Source organism: Trachypithecus francoisi, unplaced genomic scaffold (genome assembly GCF_009764315.1).
Source record: "Trachypithecus francoisi isolate TF-2019V2 unplaced genomic scaffold, Tfra_2.0 Lachesis_group4, whole genome shotgun sequence".
In the NCBI taxonomy this organism is placed as follows: Eukaryota; Metazoa; Chordata; class Mammalia; order Primates; family Cercopithecidae; genus Trachypithecus; species Trachypithecus francoisi.
In genome coordinates, this window is record NW_022681469.1 from 113,008,232 (window position 1) to 113,029,214 (window position 20,983).

At 46.7% G+C, this 20,983-nt stretch overlaps 2 protein-coding genes across 3 annotated transcripts in view; one reads left to right on the forward strand and one right to left on the reverse strand.

Moving 5' to 3' along the window:
* LMTK2 (lemur tyrosine kinase 2) overlaps positions 1–20,983 on the forward strand; it is a 111,457-nt gene that overhangs the window by 19,760 nt on the left and 70,714 nt on the right. For both annotated transcript variants that reach the window (XM_033195015.1, XM_033195016.1), the window contains exons 2-3: positions 16,810–16,937; positions 20,735–20,879. In XM_033195015.1, the coding sequence (XP_033050906.1) occupies positions 16,810–16,937; positions 20,735–20,879 (273 nt within the window). The remainder of the gene's footprint in view (positions 1–16,809; positions 16,938–20,734; positions 20,880–20,983) is intronic.
* Positions 4,013–9,635, reverse strand: LOC117073352 (heparan-sulfate 6-O-sulfotransferase 1-like). The gene is given in 5 exon segments (XM_033194153.1): positions 4,013–4,244; positions 6,240–6,413; positions 6,930–7,026; positions 8,431–9,513; positions 9,584–9,635. Coding segments are annotated over 5 exon segments (1,638 nt in total).

Consider the following 20,983-nt stretch of genomic DNA (forward strand, 5'->3'; position numbering starts at 1 on the left):
CTGCAAAAAATTTTTAAAAATTAGCCAAGGGCGGTGGCCCATGCCTGTCATCTCGGCACTTTGGGAGCCCAAGGTGGGAGGATCACTTGAGGCCAAGAGGTGGAGACCTGGGCAATATAGTGAGACCTTGTCTTTAAAAAAATTAAAAAATTATCTGGGCATGGTGATGCACACCTGTAGTCCCAGCTACTCAGGAGGCTGAGGTGGGAGGATGGCTTGAGCCCAGGAGTTCAAAGCTGTAGTGACCTTTGATCATACCACTGACTCCAGCCTGGGTGACAGAGCAAGACTCGGTCTCTTAAAAAGGTAAAAAATAACATAGAATGGGGCTAATGACACTACCTACCTCAAAGAGTTGTTATGGAATTGGAAGAGTTTAGAATACTGCCTGGAACATTGTAAGCAACATGTAAATAATGACTATTTTTATAACCCTCCTGGGACCAAATCACTGTCATTTCTTGCATGAGTTAGTTATAGTATCAGAAATGTGTTCCCTGGTCATTCCATATAAAATAACAATCTCCCCAGTCCTTTGTTCTCTACTCTCAGAACCTATAGTGGCACCTGTCTTATAAGATGCTTAGTAAATGTTTGTTGAATGAATGAATGTGTTGATGGGGCTTTCTGACTGGTGGGCTTCACAGTAGGATGACTGCAGCCATTTCAGTAGGTGACACCCCTGTCCCATAACCCTCTTAACTGTCTGGAGGTCTTTAATCTTGGGCTAGATACCTGAGTATTTGGAAGCACCTAATTAGATACTGAATTGTCTTTGGGCTTATTTTTCTGGATAACATAAAGACATCAGTTGAAGCGTTATCAAATAAGAAACCCTAGATGATCTTGCCTTTGTGTGCTGTAGAACCTTGTCAAGGTCACTGTTGTAACCAGTTTCTGGCTTAGTTTCGAAGATAGTACTTAAAAATTAAAACTTCATTGTAGAGAATTTTGAACATATGCAGAAGTAGACAGAAGAGTATAATGAATTCTCTCTCCTCATACCCAGGCCCAGCCATCTCTCACCGCCAGTCCTACTGCAATAGTACCACTAAGTACTTCCTCTCTGAAGAGAGAGCGTGGAAGGACACATTGCCTAAGATTCCATTTCAGTTATATTTGCAAGAACTTAAGTTAGGCTTTAGGAAGCCAGAAGGGCTCTGAGAACATAGACTCCATCGAGGGATTGTAAGAGATTTGAAAGAAAAAGTAGACATGTTTTCCTAGGCTATTTAGGGTCTACCCTACATGGGAAGTAAGGAGCAGACATTTAGGGCACCTCTCCCATCCTTTCGGCTGTATTGTGCAGAAGTTGGATTGGCTAAGTGTTGTGAATCCAGTACTGCCATTGACTTGCCTGCACATCTCTGCAGACATACATGGGAAATTGTGTGGCAAAACAGAATATCCTTCCGCTAGACGGTGGTGGTCCACTGCAGGCATGGTTGTGGGGGGGAGCCCTGGGAATCTGGCTCTGAGTCTCTCCTTCTGGGACTAGATGCTTCCTGTTCCTGCATCGGCTTCCTGGAGTGTGGAACCACCATTCAAAGCTGTTAAAGACATGGAAGCACCGTGGATGACGCCATAGCTCAGCTATGCCAGCAACTTAACCAAGGTTCCAGTTCCCGGAATATCCAGCCCTTCATTTCTTGGGGTGTGGGGGCCCAGTCGTCTGGCAGAAGTCATTCAAGCCCGACATTCTTTTGGCCACACCGTGGCCAAAAGATGAGCTTTTGTGTAGTAGTCTCCATCCTAGTTAGTGTTTTAAAATGGGAATGAAATGGTTCTTTGGTAACAAATTTTAGTGGAATAGTCTGAGAGAAACCAGCAGCTTCGTATAAAATGATCTCATTCGCAGGTATTTAATTAGCACTCAAATTATATAACCTTTCTGCAAGTGTGAGGGAGCAGTTGGGCTGGCTGACCTTGAAAATCACTTTTCAACAGAGGAACATTTCCCTGTCTGTGATTAGCACACAGAGTGATCTGTTTTTCTAGGCTGTTGAGATTCTGGCTTAGGGTCTTTGTGGAATCTCTGCTTCATGAACGGGATCATCAGTGCACTCTTTACTGTTGTGTGTGGCTGAGTATATTTACTGCCATGCTTCATTTCCGTTTTCCTTTCCAGTATTAGAATACCTGAGGGAGATTCTAGGTTATTTAATGTTCTTATAAATAGATATGTTGTTATATTATGGCAAGGAAAACATTTTGTGACTTAAAATTCTGTGTACAGGAAACCTTGATGATAGATGGGTTTGTAAGTTTGAGGCGTTAAATAAAAATGTGTGATCTGCAATAATTGTTCAGTTTTTTTTCCCCAAGTAGTGTGATGATTCATTTTACTAAGTCTCTCGGCCGCAGTGCTACTTGTCAGGGTGTTAGAAGAGGAAGACAGGCTTAGCGGTCCTAATGTACTAAGAGAAAAAGGCCCACACGATGTGTTTTAGAGATGGGCTGTATTTTGGGACCATTTGGAAGGTTGCTGGCCCTTAGCTTCCCTCGGTTCTATGAGTTTTCTTTGTCTAATCCTTTGTCTAAGTAGCCACCATTGTCCATTTTCTTTTTTTTTTTTTTTTTTTTTTTGAGACGGAGTCTCGCTCTGTCGCCTGGGCTGGAGTGCAGTGGCCGGATCTCAGCTCACTGCAAGCTCCGCCTCCCGGGTTTACGCCATTCTCCTGCCTCAGCCTCCCTAGTAGCTGGGACTACAGGTGCCCGCCACCTCGCCCGGCTAGTTTTTTGTATTTTTTAGTAGAGACAGGGTTTCACAGTGTTAGCCAGGATGGTCTCGATCTCCTGACCTCGTGATCCGCCCGTCTTGGCCTCCCAAAGTGCTGGGATTACAGGCTTGAGCCACTGCGCCCGGCCATTGTCCATTTTCAAGTAGGCACAGAATTCTCCTATGCAAATTCCCTGAGGTGAGAGGGCCTGGGCAAAACAGAAAACAGGCAAGATATGTAAGGACCTGGCCCTTGCTTTACACTTGCTTTTCCAGTTAGAAGGCAGGATGCCCTCATGCCCGTGCCTGTGCTGTCAAGGATGGACCCCTGCCAGTGGGATTGGCTTTCTTCAATTAATACATTGACCAATTCATTGTATATGTTAAAATAACTAAAGGAGTGGAATTGGAGTTTTCCTAACACAAAGAAATGATGCATGCCTGAGGTGACGGACACCCCAAATACCCTGATGTAGTAGTATATTTCATATGCCTGTATCAGAGCGTCACACATATGCCATATATACACCTATTTGTACACTTAAAAATAAGAAATTAAGGCTGGGCGTGGTGGCTCATGCCTGTAATCCCAGCACTTTGGGAGGCCAAGGTGGGTGGATCACCTGAGGTGAGGAGTTTGAGATCAGCCTGGCTAACATGGCGAAACCCAGTCTCGACTAAAAAATACAAAAATTAGTTGGGTGTGGTGGCAGGTGCCTGTAATACCAGCTACTCAGGATGCTGAGGCAGAAAAATTGCTTGAACCTGGGAGGTGGAGGTTGCAGTGAGCTGAGATCATGTCACTGCACTCCAGCCTGGGAGACAGAGCAAGACTCCATCTCTAAATAAATAAATAAGTGAGTAAGTAAATAAATAATTAAAAAGGTGAAAACGTTAGTAAACTGACACAGTGCTAGGGGCTGAGCTGCACCCTCCAGGTGCCTCAAACTATAACTGTATTTGGAGATAGGGCTTTTAAACAGGTGAGTCCTGAGGGTGGGCTGTAGTCCATTCTCACTGGTGTCCTTCTAGAATGGGGAAATTTAGACACACACAGAGACACCAGAGATGCACATGGAAGAAAGCCCCTTTGAGAATGCAGGAAGAAGGTCACTGTCCACAGGCCAAGGAGAGAGGCCTCAGGAGAAACCAGCCCTGCCAACAGCTAGTCCTCTAGGACTGTGAGAAAGTCAGGTTCTGCTGTTGAAGCCCCCAGTGTGTAGTATTTTGTTTTAGCAGCCCTAGCAAACTAATACACACAGTGTTCAGACTAAAACAAATTTAAATCACATCTTAGATGGCACCAATTAAGATTCCTATTTTGTTCCTAAACACATATTGGCCTAGAGGTCCAAGGGCTGTGGCTCTGCCCGTGTGGGGGGCTTTCTTCTCAGTCCTGTGCTCCAAGGGCTCCCTGGGGAAGAGAGTGCCTTTGGATTCTTGCTTTGCCCGCACTGAGTAGAATGCTCTGAAGGCCTCCAGTGAGACAAGGCTGTGCGAGAACGTGGTGCGTGTGGGTAAACACCTGTTTTTGAGGGAGACCATAAATGGAGGGAAAATCACTTTTTGAGATAATGTCTTTCTTAATAAAACACCTTAGTTATGCAGCTTAAGCAAAATGGGTACATGTTTGTGTGAATTCTTGGAGACCTGGGAAATAAGCGTCGTGCTACCCTAATACAGTGTTTGTTAACAGTGGGAAAATATTCCCGAGTAAGAGTGTAAAATTACTGAAGAATGCTTCTCTTAATTATCTTATTTGTTTGACCCTGAAAATGTAAGTTTATTATTATTATTATTATTATTTTTGAGACAGTCTCACTGTGTCACCCAGGCTGTCACCCAGGCCGTAGTGCAGTGGCATGATCACGACCACTGCAGCCTTAACATCCCAGGCTCAATCCATCCTCCCACCTCAGCCTTTTGAGTAGCTGGGACTACAGACTCATGCCACCACGCCCAGTTAAGTTTTTGTATTTTTTTGTAGAGACCCAGGCTGATTTTGAATTCCTGAGCTCAAGCACTGGGATTATAGGCATGAGCCACCATACCTGGCCCATAAGTTTATTCAGTTTTGTTTTGTTTTGTTTTGTTTTGTTTGGAGATAGAGTCTCACTTTGTTGTCCAGGCTGGAGTGCAGTGGTGTGATCGTAGCTTACCTCAGCCTTGACCTCCTGGGCTCAGGTCAGCCGCCCACCTCAGCCTCCTAAGTAGCTGGGACTACAGGCGTGTGCCACCACGCCTGGCTAATTTTTCACACTTTTTGTAGAGATGACCTCTCACTATGTTGTCCAGGCTGGTCTTGAACTCCTGGGCTCAAGTGATCCTCCTATCTCAGCCTCCCAAAGCACTGGGATTACAGGTGTGAGCCACTGTACCTACCTTGTAAGTTTATTCTGTGATCCAGTGGGTTGGTTATGGTTTCTTTCTGTTGTTTTTTTTTTTCCTGTTTTGTTCCCTTGCTTGCTTATTTTCACTCGTTTGCTTATGCCCCTTCATCGCTGTCTCTCACTTTTTTCTCATTTTCTTACCCCTGACTTCTACCTGAATCCTAGGCGCTGGGCCAGGCTCTGGGGAGTCGTCGGTGGATTATATAAGCCTGGCCCATGACCCCATTCAGTTTGCAGCCTAGTGGGGAAGGCATATGGGGAGTGCACAGGCAGGGACTGCAACCATGGGCCTCAAGGATGGTTTCCGAGTTGAGCTCTGATGGGCATGGATGAATGGGGGTGGGGGTGCGTGTCATGGTAGCATCTCTGGGTAGGGGAATATATGAGAATGAAGTGGCAGAAGATCATCTGGAAGGATGGAGAGAGGGTCATCGTAGGTCATAGTAGAGAGCTGGGGAAGGAGTGATGGAGTTGGGGCTGGGAGGTCAGGAGTAGCCAGGCAACGATGGATGCTGAAGCCTTGTTAAGGAGTTTTGCCATTAGGCAAAACTGGTTAGGTTAAAAATGGCGAGAAGCCGGGGATACAAAATTCAACAAATAGGAAAGGATGTAGCACACTTTGTCCCCCAGCCACTCCATTTCCATCTCTGCAAGTAGCTGCTGTGTACCTACTGGTCTCTAGCTCTTCTTTGTTTTCCCTTGTTTTTATTTATTTATTTATTTATTTATTTATTATTATTTATATTTTCTTTCCTTGTCAGGGTTTATTTCATTGGCTAACATTCATTCTCGACCTAGACAAAAACAATTAGATGATTATGACTTGCTTTTCCATCATCAACTTATTTTTTGTGTGTGTGAATAACCAAAAAATTTCTTCTTAACACTTTTTTTTTTAAGAAGAAGCTATAAATAAATAAAGCTTTAAACCATCCTGGGTTCAAGTTAAACAGTTCCAGTTCCCAAAAGGTTCACAGCCTTGTTTCGTAGGCAGTTCTGTTCCTGGCTTCCCCCTCCAGGAGGGGACATTTGCAGGTTTGGGGGTCCTGGTGACTAAGCTGTTAGCTCCACTGCCTGCCTGCTTCCGTCCTCGCAGCCCTGGGAGGGCCCTGGGTGGAGAGAGTCCTTACCATTTAGGAGATGCTGCTGGCAAAGGAACCGTTGACCCAAAGCAGGTGGCCTGAACGGGAAGTGCCAGGCTGGACACTCGGGGGCTGAGGGCACTACCAGCTGCCGCCGCCTCTGGACACCTCAGCCTGGCACTGGCCCTAGAGGAGACTGCTTTCCAAATGCAGCCAAAGAGACTGAGACGAGACCCATGCTTCCGTGTGAGTTGGGATGCAGGGCATAAGTTAACACATGCTCCAATAAGTACAAAACAACCTGCGCTTGGGCCTGTGTACCCAGGAAGCCCATGGCCAGGTGAGGCCACCTTGAGCCAGGGCCTCTGGCTGGGTGTCCACCTTCTGCTGGGAGGCCAAGATGTACCACGTGGCTTGTGCAAGACCCCGCACTCCCCTGAACATGTTCTTCCTCCTCCCAGAAGTGCACCCACCCTAGTGTTGAGTGTCCCAGCAGATTCCCATTGACCCTGACCTCCCTTTGAAAGAACCACACCACTACATCCCCTTGGCACTCACTTCCTTAGTGTGATGCATCCACCCAGGGAGGTGGCACTGTGCTGCGCTGGCACGCTGCCCACCCTGTCCAGTTGACCGCCCTGTCCTTGGACCCCAAAGTAAAATGGGGCTAGTGTAGGAGGCCTGAGGGTGGGGCCTTTATGCCAGACCTCCAGGGGTAGCAACCTCATCTGACCACACCTTCGCCTTCCTGTGCTGCAGAAGACACTTGCTCCGAAGCCCATGGTGACCCACATCTCCACCCCACGGTGGGGCAGCTGCGGTGGCTGAGTGAAAGCTGGGGCAAGAGAGAGGACCCCCGCCAACCCCAGCCAAGTGACCTGGAGAGCCCACTGCCCTGCCTCTGAGTCAGCCTGCAGCCTGAGCACACCAGTCTGCTCTCTGGGGGACCCAGGACGCCTGTGGGGGCCCTCGTAGAGACACCAGCCTGGCCTCCTAGGCATAAGGGATGGGGACAGGGCACAGGGCACGTGCTTACAACGGATATGCAACATGGCTTTTAGTAGGGCCATTGCAGCCAGTGGGAAAACCTGCAAGGCTGCTGGGAACAGAGAACATGGCCAGCCTTTTGCCAGGGGGTGGGCAGCATGGGGAAATGCAAGGAGAGCCAGGGTGGAGAGGGCTGAGTATCTGGTGTCAGGGAGGCCACCTACAGCTGTTCTGTCAAGGCCAGTTGAGAATCTGAAAGCTCGAGTCCCTGTTCCTGGCCATCCAGAGCCACTGTGATCCGAGGGTATGTCTCCTGGGCAGGGGCTCTGGTCCCACGCTCCAGCCAATGGAAGCCTGATGAACTTAATCCACACGCTGGTGGCAGCAGTGGTATTTGAGCTCTTGAGTATGTGTCTTGGTGATGGGGCTGGGGCAGCCTGCTAGCAAATCCCAATGGGTCATAAAGGAGAACAGAGGCAGGGGAGCACTCGGTCCCCAGCCCTTCCAGTCTGATCCAGGTCTGCCTGAGTGGTCACCTCCAAAGGCCAGCCAGGGACTCAGCCACAAGTGGCAGCATCCCTGGCCAAAGCCTCCCCACTCCTGGGCTCCCAGTCGGTCCATGGAAGGCCGGCAATGCAGCTTGGGCCTACTCCCCAAACCCCTCCTTGGTCTGAGGACTGTGGGAAGTGGATGGAGCCTGAACATCAGCTTTGGCCTCCTGACCCCAAGCATGAAGCAGGACCATGGGCCAGAGAGGGGAGTGAGCTTCCTAGGGGCTGGACTCGAGTCTTCTGTGCCTCAGATGGGGTGGGCCCTGACCTTGAGGAAGCTACAGATGGGTGAGCTGGGAGCTCCCCAGGCCTTGGGACATGGGGGGCAGCCAGAAGGGGAGGGCCTATGGGATGGCCTGGAGCTGGGGCAGTTGCCAGAAGCTGGTCTCACTCCTAGTAGCCTGGACAGAGGAGCTAAGAGCAAGTGCTGTGTGAATAGTTGGTGAGGGAGACACTCCTGGCCTGACAGGTCCACTTTCCACTGTCCTCTTGTGCAAACCTTCAGTTTTCGTGATAAATCCAAGGGGGCCAGGAGAGCAGGCACAACACCTGCTCTGGAGGCCGTGCCCTGCCCTGCCCGTGGCATCCTTCGAGCATGCTTTCCTCTGACCCACTGGCTGCAGCCGTTGATTCCTCAAGCCCCCATCCCCGCCCAGCCCCACTGCATCCCTGCTCTTTTTTTTTTTCCAGGAGACAGCTACCTCTGGAGCAGGTTTGGGATGCTCTTCCCGTGACAGTCTTGGGTGGACCTGTTGTCTGTCCTGTTTTACCCTTCACGCTCCCCAAGAGGCCTCCCCATGGCCACCACCACCACCACTTCTCAATGATGTGGCTCATGTAGTTCTCGTTGGGCACACGGGCCGGCTCGTCAGTGTCCTCCTGCGGCAGCGCCTGCTTGGCCTGGTGCAGCAGGCGCTCCTCACAGCTCCTTAGGCGCTGCTCCCTGTGCTCCAGCTGCCGCTTGTACTGGTAGGGCTGCTGGGAGAGGTCCTTGACGTGGTCATGCAGCTGCATGTCCAGGTCGTTGAGCTCCTCGATGCAGCGAATGGTGTCCTCATCCACCTCCACTCCGCCCATCCGCGTGTTGTTGTACTGCATGAAAGGCCGGGTGAACTTGAGGTTGAACGTCTGATCGAACAGGTACTGTGTCTTGCGCTGGAACTCGGTCAGGCCCAAGAAGGCCATGCCCCGCAGGTTCTTCTTGAAGCTCTCAAGCAGCAGCTGGGCCTGCTTGTCCTCGGGGATGAAGGACAGGTTGTAGTAGCTCACCAGGCTCAGGTCGGCCAGCATGCAAACCTGGTGGTTGTTGGCCAGGTTGTACGGGCAGTCCGTGAACTCGTGCAGCGTGCAGCCCGACCAGTCCGTGCCCTCCTAGTAGGGCGGCAGCTCCTCGGGCGTGGGCGTGCGCGAGTCACACGTCTTCCACGTGGGCGTGCGCGACGTCTTCCACGTGGCACCGCTCTGCACATGTCGCCACTCGCTCAGGTAGCGGGACATGGGGTCTCCTAGTAGGGTGATGTAGTAGAACTTCCTGGGCGTGCGCAGCGCCGCAGAGTTGCGGCGGTCCAGGACGCCGGGCACGCAGTTGGTGAGCTGGGTCCAGTCGGCATGCAGCCGGCAGCTCTAGCCAGTGGAGAAGCGGGAGAAGAGCCAAGTCTCGTGGCGGTTAGGCCGGTAGCAGGTGCACTTCTGGCTGGGCCGGTAGTCGCAGGGCACCTCGAGGCTTACATTCTGCACGAGGTGATGTCCGAAGGTGGTGCCACCGCCGCATGTGTCACCATCGCCTGGGCCCGGGCGCGGGGCGCGGGCTCAGCTGCCTCTGCCGCTGCCTGCGCTCCGGCCCCGCCCGGCTACTGGGCGCCAAGGCCACCCGCAGCGGCACGGCCCCGATCCTCCGTGGCGCCATGGCTGCTCCCCGCCCGGCCCGGCTCCCCGGGCCCGACTCCGCGCCTACTGGGCCCTGCTCCCGGCCCCGGCCTGCACAGCGCGCCCCTTGCCCCCTGCACCTGCCCCTTGCCCCCTGCACCCGCCCACTCCCCGCCGAGAACGCTCCGCCCTTGTTTTTATTTAAACATTTATGCTAGAGATGGGTTCGATTGTGTTCCCCCTAAATTCATACGTGGAAACCCTAACCCTAGTGCCTCAGAACGTGACCTTATTTGGAGAGAGGGTCTTTATGGGGATGATCAAGTGAAAATGCGGTCATGAGGGTGGGCCTCATCCAGTGTGACTGCTGTCCTTATATGTAACGGGGAAATTTGGACACAGACACATGTAGAGAGGTGATGATGGGAAGAGACTTAGGGAAAAGGCGGCCAGCTACCAGAAGCAAGGAGAGGCCTAGAACAAACTCTGCCACCACAGCCCTCAGAAGGAGCCCTTCCTGCTGCCACCTTGATCTTGGACGTGGAGCTTCCAAAACTGAGAGAATACATTTTGGTTATTTGAGTCACCCAGTTTGTGATACTTGGTTATGACAGCCCTAGCACGTTAATGCCCGTATCAGAAGTAAGCAAGAATATGGATTATAAATTATGATATCTGCTTTTTTTGCATTTAAACTTTTTAATTCATTTAATAAATGAAAGCTTCAAGCATGCAAGACATAGGCACTGTAATGAATTCCCACACAGCTTCCACCCATCCTGAATTAGCTGTGGCCCATCTTCTTTCATGCTGCCCCCGTCTACTTCCTCCACGCCCTGGTGCTGTTTGGAAGCAAATTCCAGACATCATTAAGTAGGTCACTATCTCCAAAAGATAAGGACTACATTTAAAAACAAGCACATGACCATTATCACTCCAAGGAGAAATGAATTACATTTTCTTAATATGGTCAGTTAGTGTTCAGATTTCCAATAGCCTAAAATGTCATAATTTTAAAAATAGATTGAATCACGATTCAAATAACATCCATATGTTGGAATTGGTGGGTAGGTCTTTTTAGTCTTTTAATGTTCGCCACTCTCCCTCTCTTCATCTTTCTTTTTTTACAGTTTCCTAGGCTTTTCTCCCCAAGTGTTTTTCACAACCTGTATTTTGCCGATTACATTCTTGCGGTGGTATTTAACATGTTTCACTATTCACAGTGTTTCCTACTTATTGACATTTGGATCTAGGTGGTTGGTTAGATTCAGGTTTGATCTTGTTTTTGTTTGCTTGTTTTGGGCAGTACTGTTTTGTTTTTCCATCAGGAGATACATAATGTCTTTCTGTGTTATCAGCTATTGACATAAATTTCATGTGTCATAAAATGTTATTTTGGATTAAAAATATGATTTAAAAACATGAATTCTTAATTATTCTTAGCTTTCAGGCCATACCAAAATAAAAACTATGGGCAGGATTTCACCCAGTGGCCATAGTTTCCTGATCCCTATTACCGGAAGAGGGCAACTGCTTAGACCACAGGGGTGCCAGAGTTCAATGTTACAAAACTGTGATACATTGTTTTCTAAGGTAGTTGTGACACCGGCAGTGAATAAGCAGCTCTGCTTCCTGAAGCTGGGGTCTTTACATTAGCAGTTCACTTGAAAAGAAACCAAGGCTATTTGGGGAAATGATTGATAGGAGGTCTGAAACAGAAACTATACAAGATATGCCTGGAACATCCCAGGGAGCAAGAACTCCACCCAGGCCTGCTGGGACCTTGTGGGAGGGCTTGGGAGCAAACCCCTTTAGAGGCCCTGCCTGCCAGAAACAGGACAATGGGAATGTCAATCAGAACAACCACAACGGATGGAAGCCTGTGGGTGCTTTAAATTCATTAGCTCATAAAGATATCACAAAACAGTGATAGCAGCTCTTCGAACTGGTCGCTGCCAGAGGGTGCTAATGAACAACTCTTTTTTATTTTATTTTATTTTTTTGAGACAGTCTTGCTCTGTCGCCAGGCTGGAGTGCAGTGGTGCAATCTCGGCTTACTGCAACCTCTGCCTCCCGGGTTCAAGCGATTCCATTGCCTCAGCCTCCCGAGTAGCTGAAACTACAAGTATGCGCCACCATGCCTGGCTGATTTTTTGTATTTTAGTAGAGATGGGGTTTCACCATGTTGCTCAGCATGGTCTCGATCTCCTGACCTCATGGTCCCCCTACCTCGGCCTCCCAAAGCTCTGGGATTACAGGCATGAGTCACTGCGCCCAACCACCAACTCACTTTTAAAAAACTGGCAAAGAAAGAGAAAGATTTAAGTATCTTGTCTGCCTTTTCCTTATAACTTGAACCACTGGGTAACCAAATGGTAAGTGTGAGGAAATTTATCTTTATGAAAGCATATCCGGCCGGGCGCGGTGGCTCACGCCTGTAATCCCAGCACTTTGGGAGGCCAAGGCGGGCAGATCACAAGGTCAGGAGATGGAGACCATGGTGAAACCCCGTCTCTACTAAAAATACAAAAAATTAGCCAGGCGCGTGGTGGGCGCCTGTAGTCCCAGCTACTCAGGAGGTTGAGGCGGGAGAATGGCATGAACCCAGGAGGCGGAGCTTGCAGTGAGCCGAGATCGCGCCACTGCACTCCAGCCTGGGCGACAGAGCGAGACTCCGTCTCAAAAAAAAAAAAAAAAAGAAAGCGTATCCACTAGTGACTGAACAAGGGATGACAGCATTAGAATATGTAGCATTTTGTAATCCCTAATAGATCTAGACATTGATCATCATTTCTTTTTATCTGTGGCCTTTAATTTTTTTTTTATTGAATCCAAAAATGGCTTCACAGACAACTCTTTAGTTAATTACATGTGGGTCCAGTTTCATCTGAGGTTCTAGAGATCATGAATCAGACAATTAGGCTGGAGTTGTAATGGTTGAATTAATAAGTAGTATTCCTGGCTTACCCTGAGTCATTACTGAGAAATTGCATTCTCCAAATTACCTGTCTCTAAAACAGATAATTTGTACCTACCTCTTAGAGTTTCTCAAGTTTTCTGCTTGTTAAATCAAGTTCTAGATAGCTATTAAAATGCTTTGGAAACTATTAAATGCAAACTCACAGAATGTGCTGTAGAGATGCTGGGTATTTTTTAATCAGTGTCTTGGGTGAAGCATACGTATTCCCCCAGACCTCAAGTGGTGCTTGCTCTCTATTTGTGATGGGAAAAGCTGCCTAAATGTATGGTGACGCCTGTGTTTGATGTTCTTTAGTAGGTGACTGGCTCATTTATGCACTTCTCAATGCTGTAGGCTGCATGTTAAAGAAAACTGTCTTTCTTCATCAGGTTCTAATAGCTGCAGTCAGGAACTGTGTCAGAGCCTGGTTTCTAGTTTGACCACGGCGGTATGGGGATTTTATTTGTGGTTCCGCAAGTCTAGAATTTACTTCCTCTCTGTGGTTTCTGCAAACCAGTCTCACCTTCCAGCCTATGTTTGATTTCCTCATTTTATGGAAGTTTTTTTTTTTCATTGCTAGAGTTTTTTTTTTTTTTTTAAGCACAGTGCTTTTGGACTCATCAAAATAAAAATACTTTAAAGTTTTAAAAAGGGGTAACTAAAAATATCTACTTGAAGCTACCTAGTCAGTTTCTCAGGCATTAGTTTTAATGGGATTGTTAGGTACTGAGGTTGAATAAGTGTGGTTCACACTGAGGAAATCTAAGGGAGAGTAGGTGCCTTGCAGCCCCTAGCAGAAGTAAGTATAGCAGAGAGCTAGGGCAAAGCTTGGCATAGTGCATTGTTCTTAACCTGGGTATACTCTTCATGCCTATCTAGTGACTCACAGAGGACACTTTCATGAATCAGATAATCGGGCTGGCATTCATACAGTCCTTATCCAGTTCTATAATAAATGGGTAGTTTGTGATGATTTTAAAAAAAAAGAGAGAGAAAGAAACAAAAACTCTGGGTGCAAGAGAGGAAAAAGTAACTCCAGATCAGCTTTGCGGAGTTCGAAGAAGTATAAACTACCCTAATTAATGACAGACTTGGGTTCAAAGGACAGTGGGCTGTTTTTAAGTGTTAAAAGTCAACCACGTTGAGGCGGAGCAGTGTGGTTCCGAGGAAAGAGAGGAGCTTGCACCCGGCACACCTAAACTCAGCCTGGCCTGCCACTGTCCCACCTGGGTTCGTGGACACATCAGTTTCTTCATCTGAGACGTGGAGCTGGTCGTATTACGTCAGAGGTGTTGCGATGACCAAGTGAAATAATGCTGTATTTTATCAAATGTCAGATGAGGTTGATGATAAGTCACACCCTTATTTTTGTACCACTAAAAAGAAGAAATGCTGCCAGTTAAACTAATCTGAGGTGTGAGATGCACCTGAACTTCAGATATGCAGTGGACAAACTACGTCTTCTTTTTCTTTTTCTTCTCCCTTAACCATCCAAATGCATCTTAAAAAATGAATAAAAAACAATGTCTGTGAAAGTGCTTTGCTATATTATATAATCCTCAGGAGTCACATTTAATTTTTATTTTGTGAATCAGGGGAGTGAAGCACAGTTCTTCAGAAATAATTCCAGCAGTCTGGTGCAACGGCTCATGCCTGTAATCCCAGCACTTTGGGAGGCTGAGGTGGGAGGCACACTTGAGCCTGGGAGTTCAAGACCAGTCTGGACAACATAGTGAGACCCCCATCTCTTAATAGAAAAAAAAAAAAGAAGAAATTCCAGTGGGGAAGCACAGGCTTCACTTGTCTGGATGAGTGAACAGCTCACTGCAAGGAGAAAGAGAAGAAAATTGTCCCTCTTGGTCTTCATTCATAAGAATTGGCTCTCAGTGGCTGAAGCCCCTCACTTAGTTTAGGTTTTCCAGATGGACACAAGTGTGTCTGTAGTTAGGGAATTCTTGTTCTCAGTGAAAGCTGACTTCCTCCAGATTGGTTTTAAGAGGAATCACCTAGTTACCTCCTGTGTTAAATGTATGGGCTTTCCTCTGTTTTAGACTTTGTTGATTTAGAACTTGGAGGTTCTCGACCCCCCTTGGTTAACTGTATTATTCTTAAGCACGGAGTGAGCCCGCTTGTAACAATGGTGTTTCAGCATTGCTTCCCAAAGGGACCTTTTGTTATTGAAAAAGAACTGATTTCTGTTTACAGTTCATTTTAGGCTTCCCTGATCTTCACTGAAGCTTATTTTGGATTCAAGAATGTGTTTTGCTCACCTAGGAGTATGGATTAGCTTTTCTTTTCTTCAAGTACCCTAGCTTCATTTAGAAAAAAATAGCCTGATTAATTTATCTCTCTGCCTTCCTTTTGGTGCATTTGTACACTTAATTAGCCATAGATGAGGATTTATTTATTTATTATTTTTTTCATTTTATTTTTTGAGACAGGGTCTTGCTCTGTCACCCAGACTGGAGTGCAGTGATGTGCTTTATGGCTCACTGCAGCCTCCTCCTCCAGGCTCAAGCCATCCTCCCACCTCAGGCTCCTGAGTAGCTGGGACTTCAGGCATGTGTCACTACGCCCAGCTCGATTTTATTTTTATTTTTATTTTTTGTAGAGATGGAGTCTCACTTTGTTGCCCAGGCTGGTCTCTCGAACTCCTGGGCTCAAGCGATCCTCCCAAAATGCTGGGATTACAGGCATGCTTACTGTGCCTGCCGTAGATGAGGATTTTAAGGAAAAGTTTATTTCTCAGTAACTGAGAACTTCCAGTAGCTGAGACTTTAACAGTTTGCTCTGACAAAGAAAAGTTTCACAAGTACCCTAGTTGAATAAGATGTTTTCCGGATAACGAAGAATTTGCTAAACATAAGATGTAAAAATCTTTATGCTCTAGATAGGGATGGGAAAAGGCCAGGCAGTAAAATATTTTAGGCTTTATGGCAAGGCAGTATCCTTGGCATATTCTTTTTTTTTTCCAACAGCCCCTTAAAGATGTAGAAATCGTTCTTCTCTGGGGAGTCCGGGGAGGCCCCCCACGCAACAGCAGGCTGCAGGCTGTAGTCTGCAGACCGCCTCCCTCCCTGCTTATTGTGACCAGGGCTCCTTGGAGCAATGGCTGGTTCTCAAGCAGAGTAGGGAAAATATGAGGAGTGCCTGGAAGTAAGGAAGAGTTGGAGAAAAAGGGAAGGATGGGGCGTGCCAAAAAGATCCGGGAGTCCCCTTAACAGAGCTCCCAGTGGACAAGTCTGGAACCATTGGAGCCACAAAATAAGTGATGATGACTTTGGATTACAGCCCGGAGAATAAATATCCAAACATCACAATAGTAATTGCTGTCGGCAAGATGTGTTGACAGATGCAGAAAACTGGTGTGCAAGACCTGAAGGAGAAACAGGCAGTTGCATAGCCTCAAAGTTTCTTCCCCCTGATATTACTAATTACTGGAGGGTTTTTAACCTGTGTGTACAGACTCTCTACCACTCCTCCCTCCAGGAAGTACAGCTTATGTTCCTTCCCTGTGGGCCAGCATTGCTCTCAAGGAATAGAGTATGAGAAGGGAAAGGTAGGCCTGCAGTGGTTTGGTGATGCCTGGTGGGAGCCACCTGGCCCACGGGATCAAAGGTCACCTCACCAGGCGGAGGTCATGTGCCCTGCTGTGAAAGCAGGACAGTTCACCCCACTGGAATTCTCTAACTACCTTGGTCTTATCCTGAGAAGACATTGGGTGGCCCCGGTTGAGAGACGTTCCACAAAATAACTGACCGGCACTCTTCAAAAGTGTCAAGAGTTATGAAATGCAAGGAAAGACGAGAACCTGTCAGAGACTGGAGGAGCTGAGGGACACATGGTGATTAAATGCAACATTGGTAGTTTGGATTGAATCCTGAAAAGAAAAAAGGACTAAAGTGGAGAAAACAGTAAAATCTGAATAAAGCCTGAAGGTCACTTCATAACATCGTTACTAGCATTACTGTCCTAGTTTTGATCAGCGTACTGTGGTAATGTACGATGTTAGCATTAGTGGAAGCTGGGTGAAGGGTGTATGTGAACTCTCTGTATTATCTCTGTAACTCCTCTATACATCTAAATTATTTCAAATAAACAACAGCTTCTTATCCTGGATGGATCATCAGTTTTTTCTCGAGCATTATTTCGTTAATCCTTGTACCCATTTGTATGTAGAGGAAACTATTAATTCACTAATTAAAGTTGATTTTGGAATGTACATGTTTTTAATATTATTTATCTCTCTTTCCAGGGGAGGCGCCACCTGCTGCAGAAGTTTCCTCATCTTTTGTGATCCTGTGTGTGTGCAGTTTAATAATATTAATAGCGTTAATTGCAAACTGTGTATCCTGCTGTAAGGACCCAGAAATAGACTTTAAGGTGAGCACAGAGGGTAGGAACATTTAAAATGGTCTTCCAGTATGTTTTTCAATAGAATAACTGGATAGCACAGTCCTTTGGGAGCAGAGATCAGCAGATGTTTTTTCCCCTAATGGCCAAATAGTAAATATTTTCTACCTTAGTGAATATGTGGGCCATACAGACTCTAAAACAGCAACTCAACTCTGCCAGGATAGACACTGTTAACAAATGGTCATGGCTTTGTGCCAATAAAACTTTATTTACACAAATAGGAGGTTTGGATTTGGTGCACCAGCTGTAGTTTGCTGTGCCTCCATTATTGACAGTAAGCACTTGCCTGTAGTGAGTTGAGGTTTTTGCTGAGTGAAGAGTGAAGCGTGGTGATTGAATTTACTGTCCATAAGGCCTATGAGGAAGAGCAAGATGGTTGTTCCCCTCCACCCCCAAACTTCTGTAGGCTGGTGAATTTGTGGTCATTGAGATTACTGAGGCAAAGGGATCCCCCAGTGTGTTTTGTGAGAGAGGAAGATCATCGAAACCTTGAGTTCCCTAACAGGGAGGAGGAGGCTACGATTGTAAAGTCCTGGGCAGGGAGGGTAATAGAGAAGATCTGGTTGTAGCAGCAGACGGTGGAATCAACCAGTGAAGCAGCCGGGAAGGCCTCTAGAACTTACTGCATGCCTGCTGGAGTGCATTCGGCCTGTGTAAATACTTGTCATAAAGGAATACATGGGGGGAAAGAAGGAAGGAATGCAGGCGTGCAGAGAAAATGGTCCTTAATATTGCTCCCTGTTGACTGCACAGGACTGGCCCAGGAGTCTGGAGGGCCAGTGGTTCAAATTGAGGGAAAAAAAAAAGGTCCTCTTCTGGCTAAAGCCTTGTTTTCCCCGGACATGGTGCCCTGGTCTTTAGAACCTCATGGCTGTTTGTGTGTGCTGTCTTTACCCCGAGGCTTCTGGCAGCCCTGAGGAGAAACAGAGATGTGCTGTTTTCTTGGGTCAGCACTGGCCATATACACACAGAGGGCTGAGAACACAGGAGGGCAGTCGGAAAACACTAGTGGAGATCAGTTCCTTTAGAAGATTTTGCCCCAGACCTGTAGAGTTTTACTCACAGCAATCAGTCCCTAGGCCTTAGAACTCCTACAGATACTGCTGTGGCACCTGCTGACTGCACTAGTAGTAGGGGCACAGTTGTAGGTGGACAGTTTGTGTCCCTTGCTTGTTAGTCTTGCTGTGGGACTTTGCACAGAAACCTGGCCATTTTCAGGACACAGATAAAGCCTGATCAGTGTTGCTGATACCAAAATCTAGTCTCCATCTCACATTTCATGATGCCTCGTTCTTGCCTTAGATCATGCAAAGCTTTTTGAATCTCAGGATTGAATGCGGGAGTTCATTTGAGAGCCAGGAATCTGTGTTGTTACTGAGCTTCCCCGGTAATGCTGGCACAGGGGCCGCAGTGTCTTAGAGCACTCTCCAGCTCTAGAGTCTGTGTGACTGTATAAGAGTATTTCCATCTGTGATTTGTTGCTGTGCAGTTTTAGAGCTGATGGTCCATGGAAGTCATTTTACAGACCAGGAGGCTACAGTCTGGTAACACAGGTGACTTGCCCACGTTCATCCAGACAGCCAGCGGCAAAACTTTAAAAGTGACCCAGGCTTATCTCATTTTTCTTCTTCTTTTTTCAGACAGGGTCTCTCTCTGTCACCCAGGCTGGATCACACTTCACTGCAGCCTCAACCTCCCAGGCTCAATCAATCGTCCCACCTTAGCCTCCTGAGTAGCTGAGGTTACTGCAGGCACACGCCATCATGCCTAGCTAAGTTTTGTATTTTTTGTAGAGACGGGGTTTCACCATGTTGCCCAGGCTGGTCTTGAACTCCTGGGCTCAAGTGATCCTCCCACCCCTGCCTCCCAAAGTACCAGGATTACATGCATGAGCCACCGTGCCTGGCCATTTTTCTTATTTTTATATGTTACCTGGTCCGAATCTTGAGAATCATCTGTTGGTATATCTAGTGGTACGTCATGCTGCTGCCAAATTTTGAATGGCATTATTTTAAGGTAGGAACGATGGACAAAATCATTTTACAGAGAGAGCCCTATTTAGAAATGTCCAAAAGAACAATTGAAGGATTTCCTCTTGTTCAAAAATACCCTCCCAGACTGAAGTTACGGTACCTCATTTTTCTTGCTTCCAACTCCATCAATACAAATAGCAATAATGTCCTTTAATGCATTGGAGAACATATATGAGAATAATGTCTTCTCACATGCATATGGAGACACAAGTGTTAGAGAAATCTACCATTGTAACTTTTAGTTTTTTTCTTGTATTGGATTGCGGGGCTAGGAGAGGTGGTAGAAAAAATGAAAATAAAAGTTCATAGACCGTTCAGTGGAGAACAGTCTTGTTCGCTGATCTGTTCCCAGCTTCTGTTGCGGTGCCTGGAGGGGTGGTACATGTTAATTATCTGAACAAATGATTTGATGAATGACTTGATAATTGGCCATGTCTATGGTAAATTGACATGAATATCAAGGTATACCAGTTCACCAGAATGGTGACAGGAAGAGTTGCGATAGCTTCCCACCAAACGTCATGTAAAAGGTTTCCACAACTTTATTTATTTATTTATTTTTTGAGACAGGGTCTCGCTCTGTCACCCAGCCTTGACCTCCCAGGCTCAGGCAATCCTCCCTCAGCCTCCTGAGTAGCTAGGACTACTCCAGTACTCCCACGCCACCACACCTGGCTAATTTTTAAAAATTATTATTTGTAGAAACAGGGTCTTGCCATGTTGCCCAGGCTGGTCTAGAGCTCTTGGGCTCAAGTGATCCACCTGCCTCAGCCTCCCAAAGTGCTGGGATTACAGGCATGAGCCACTTCACCTGCCTACATCCAGAGTTGTAAAGTTGTCATCTTTAGAAAGCCAGTTTTTTTAAGTGACCTTTGTGGGTCAGATCCTGGTGGTTTCTTTAGCTAATTTAGTAATGTTTCCATTGTTACACTTTTCAGAGAAATAGAACTCACTTAAAAACATCTTTTCTGAGTCTTTCAACATTTATTTTAATAGAAATCACATTTCAATTAGAAATGCATATACAACTTTAAAATAAAATGATTTATTTTGATTCAGTAGGCAAAGAATCATGTCACAAAAGTAGTAATTTTAAAATAATTGCTTGGCCAGGCTCGGTGGCTAACACCTGTAATCTTAACACTTTGGGAGACTTAGACAGGAGGGTTGCTTGGGCTCAGGAGTTTGAGACCAGCCTGGGCAACATAGACTCTGCCGCTACAGAAAAAAAAAGAATCAAAAAATTAGCTGAGCATGGTGATGCATGCCTATGGCCCCAGCTACTCGGGAGGCTGAGGTAGGAGGCTCGCTTGGGCCCTGGAGGTGCAGGCTGCAGTGAGCCATGATCATGCCACTGTGCTCCAGCCACTGTCCAGCCAGGCAATAGACCAAAACCTTGCCTAAAAAAAAAAAAAAAAGAATTGCTTAAACTGTAGGGTCATTTAAAAGTAAACTGTTAAGCCTAGAAGAGTATTTTCGTGTAAATTCCATTGCATTTAACTTCAAACTAACAGTTCTAAAAGTTACATGAAATATGTATAATTTATTTTCCTGTCTTACGTATTCTGCTATTTGGAGTCAGAGAACACAATTACATATGCTTTTTACTTAACATTAAGTACAAACTGGAAAAAAAAAATTGTGGCAGCAAGTTCCAAATGAGTGCATAAATATGTTCCTATTTTAAGTGTTAGCCAATGGTTTTTTAATGCTTGCTCTCTTTCATTTTAGGAATTTGAAGATAATTTTGATGATGAGATAGATTTCACACCACCAGCAGAAGATACCCCCTCTGTTCAGTCCCCAGCAGAGGTCTTCACACTTTCAGTACCAAATATTTCACTCCCAGCTCCCTCGCAATTCCAGCCTTCTGTAGGTAAGACCGTACAGCCTAATGCCGCATTTTCATGAGTTGTTTCTGAGATGTGAGAGTGGGAGCCTAGCTATCATAAATATTGGACTGCCCATCTCCTCTTTGAT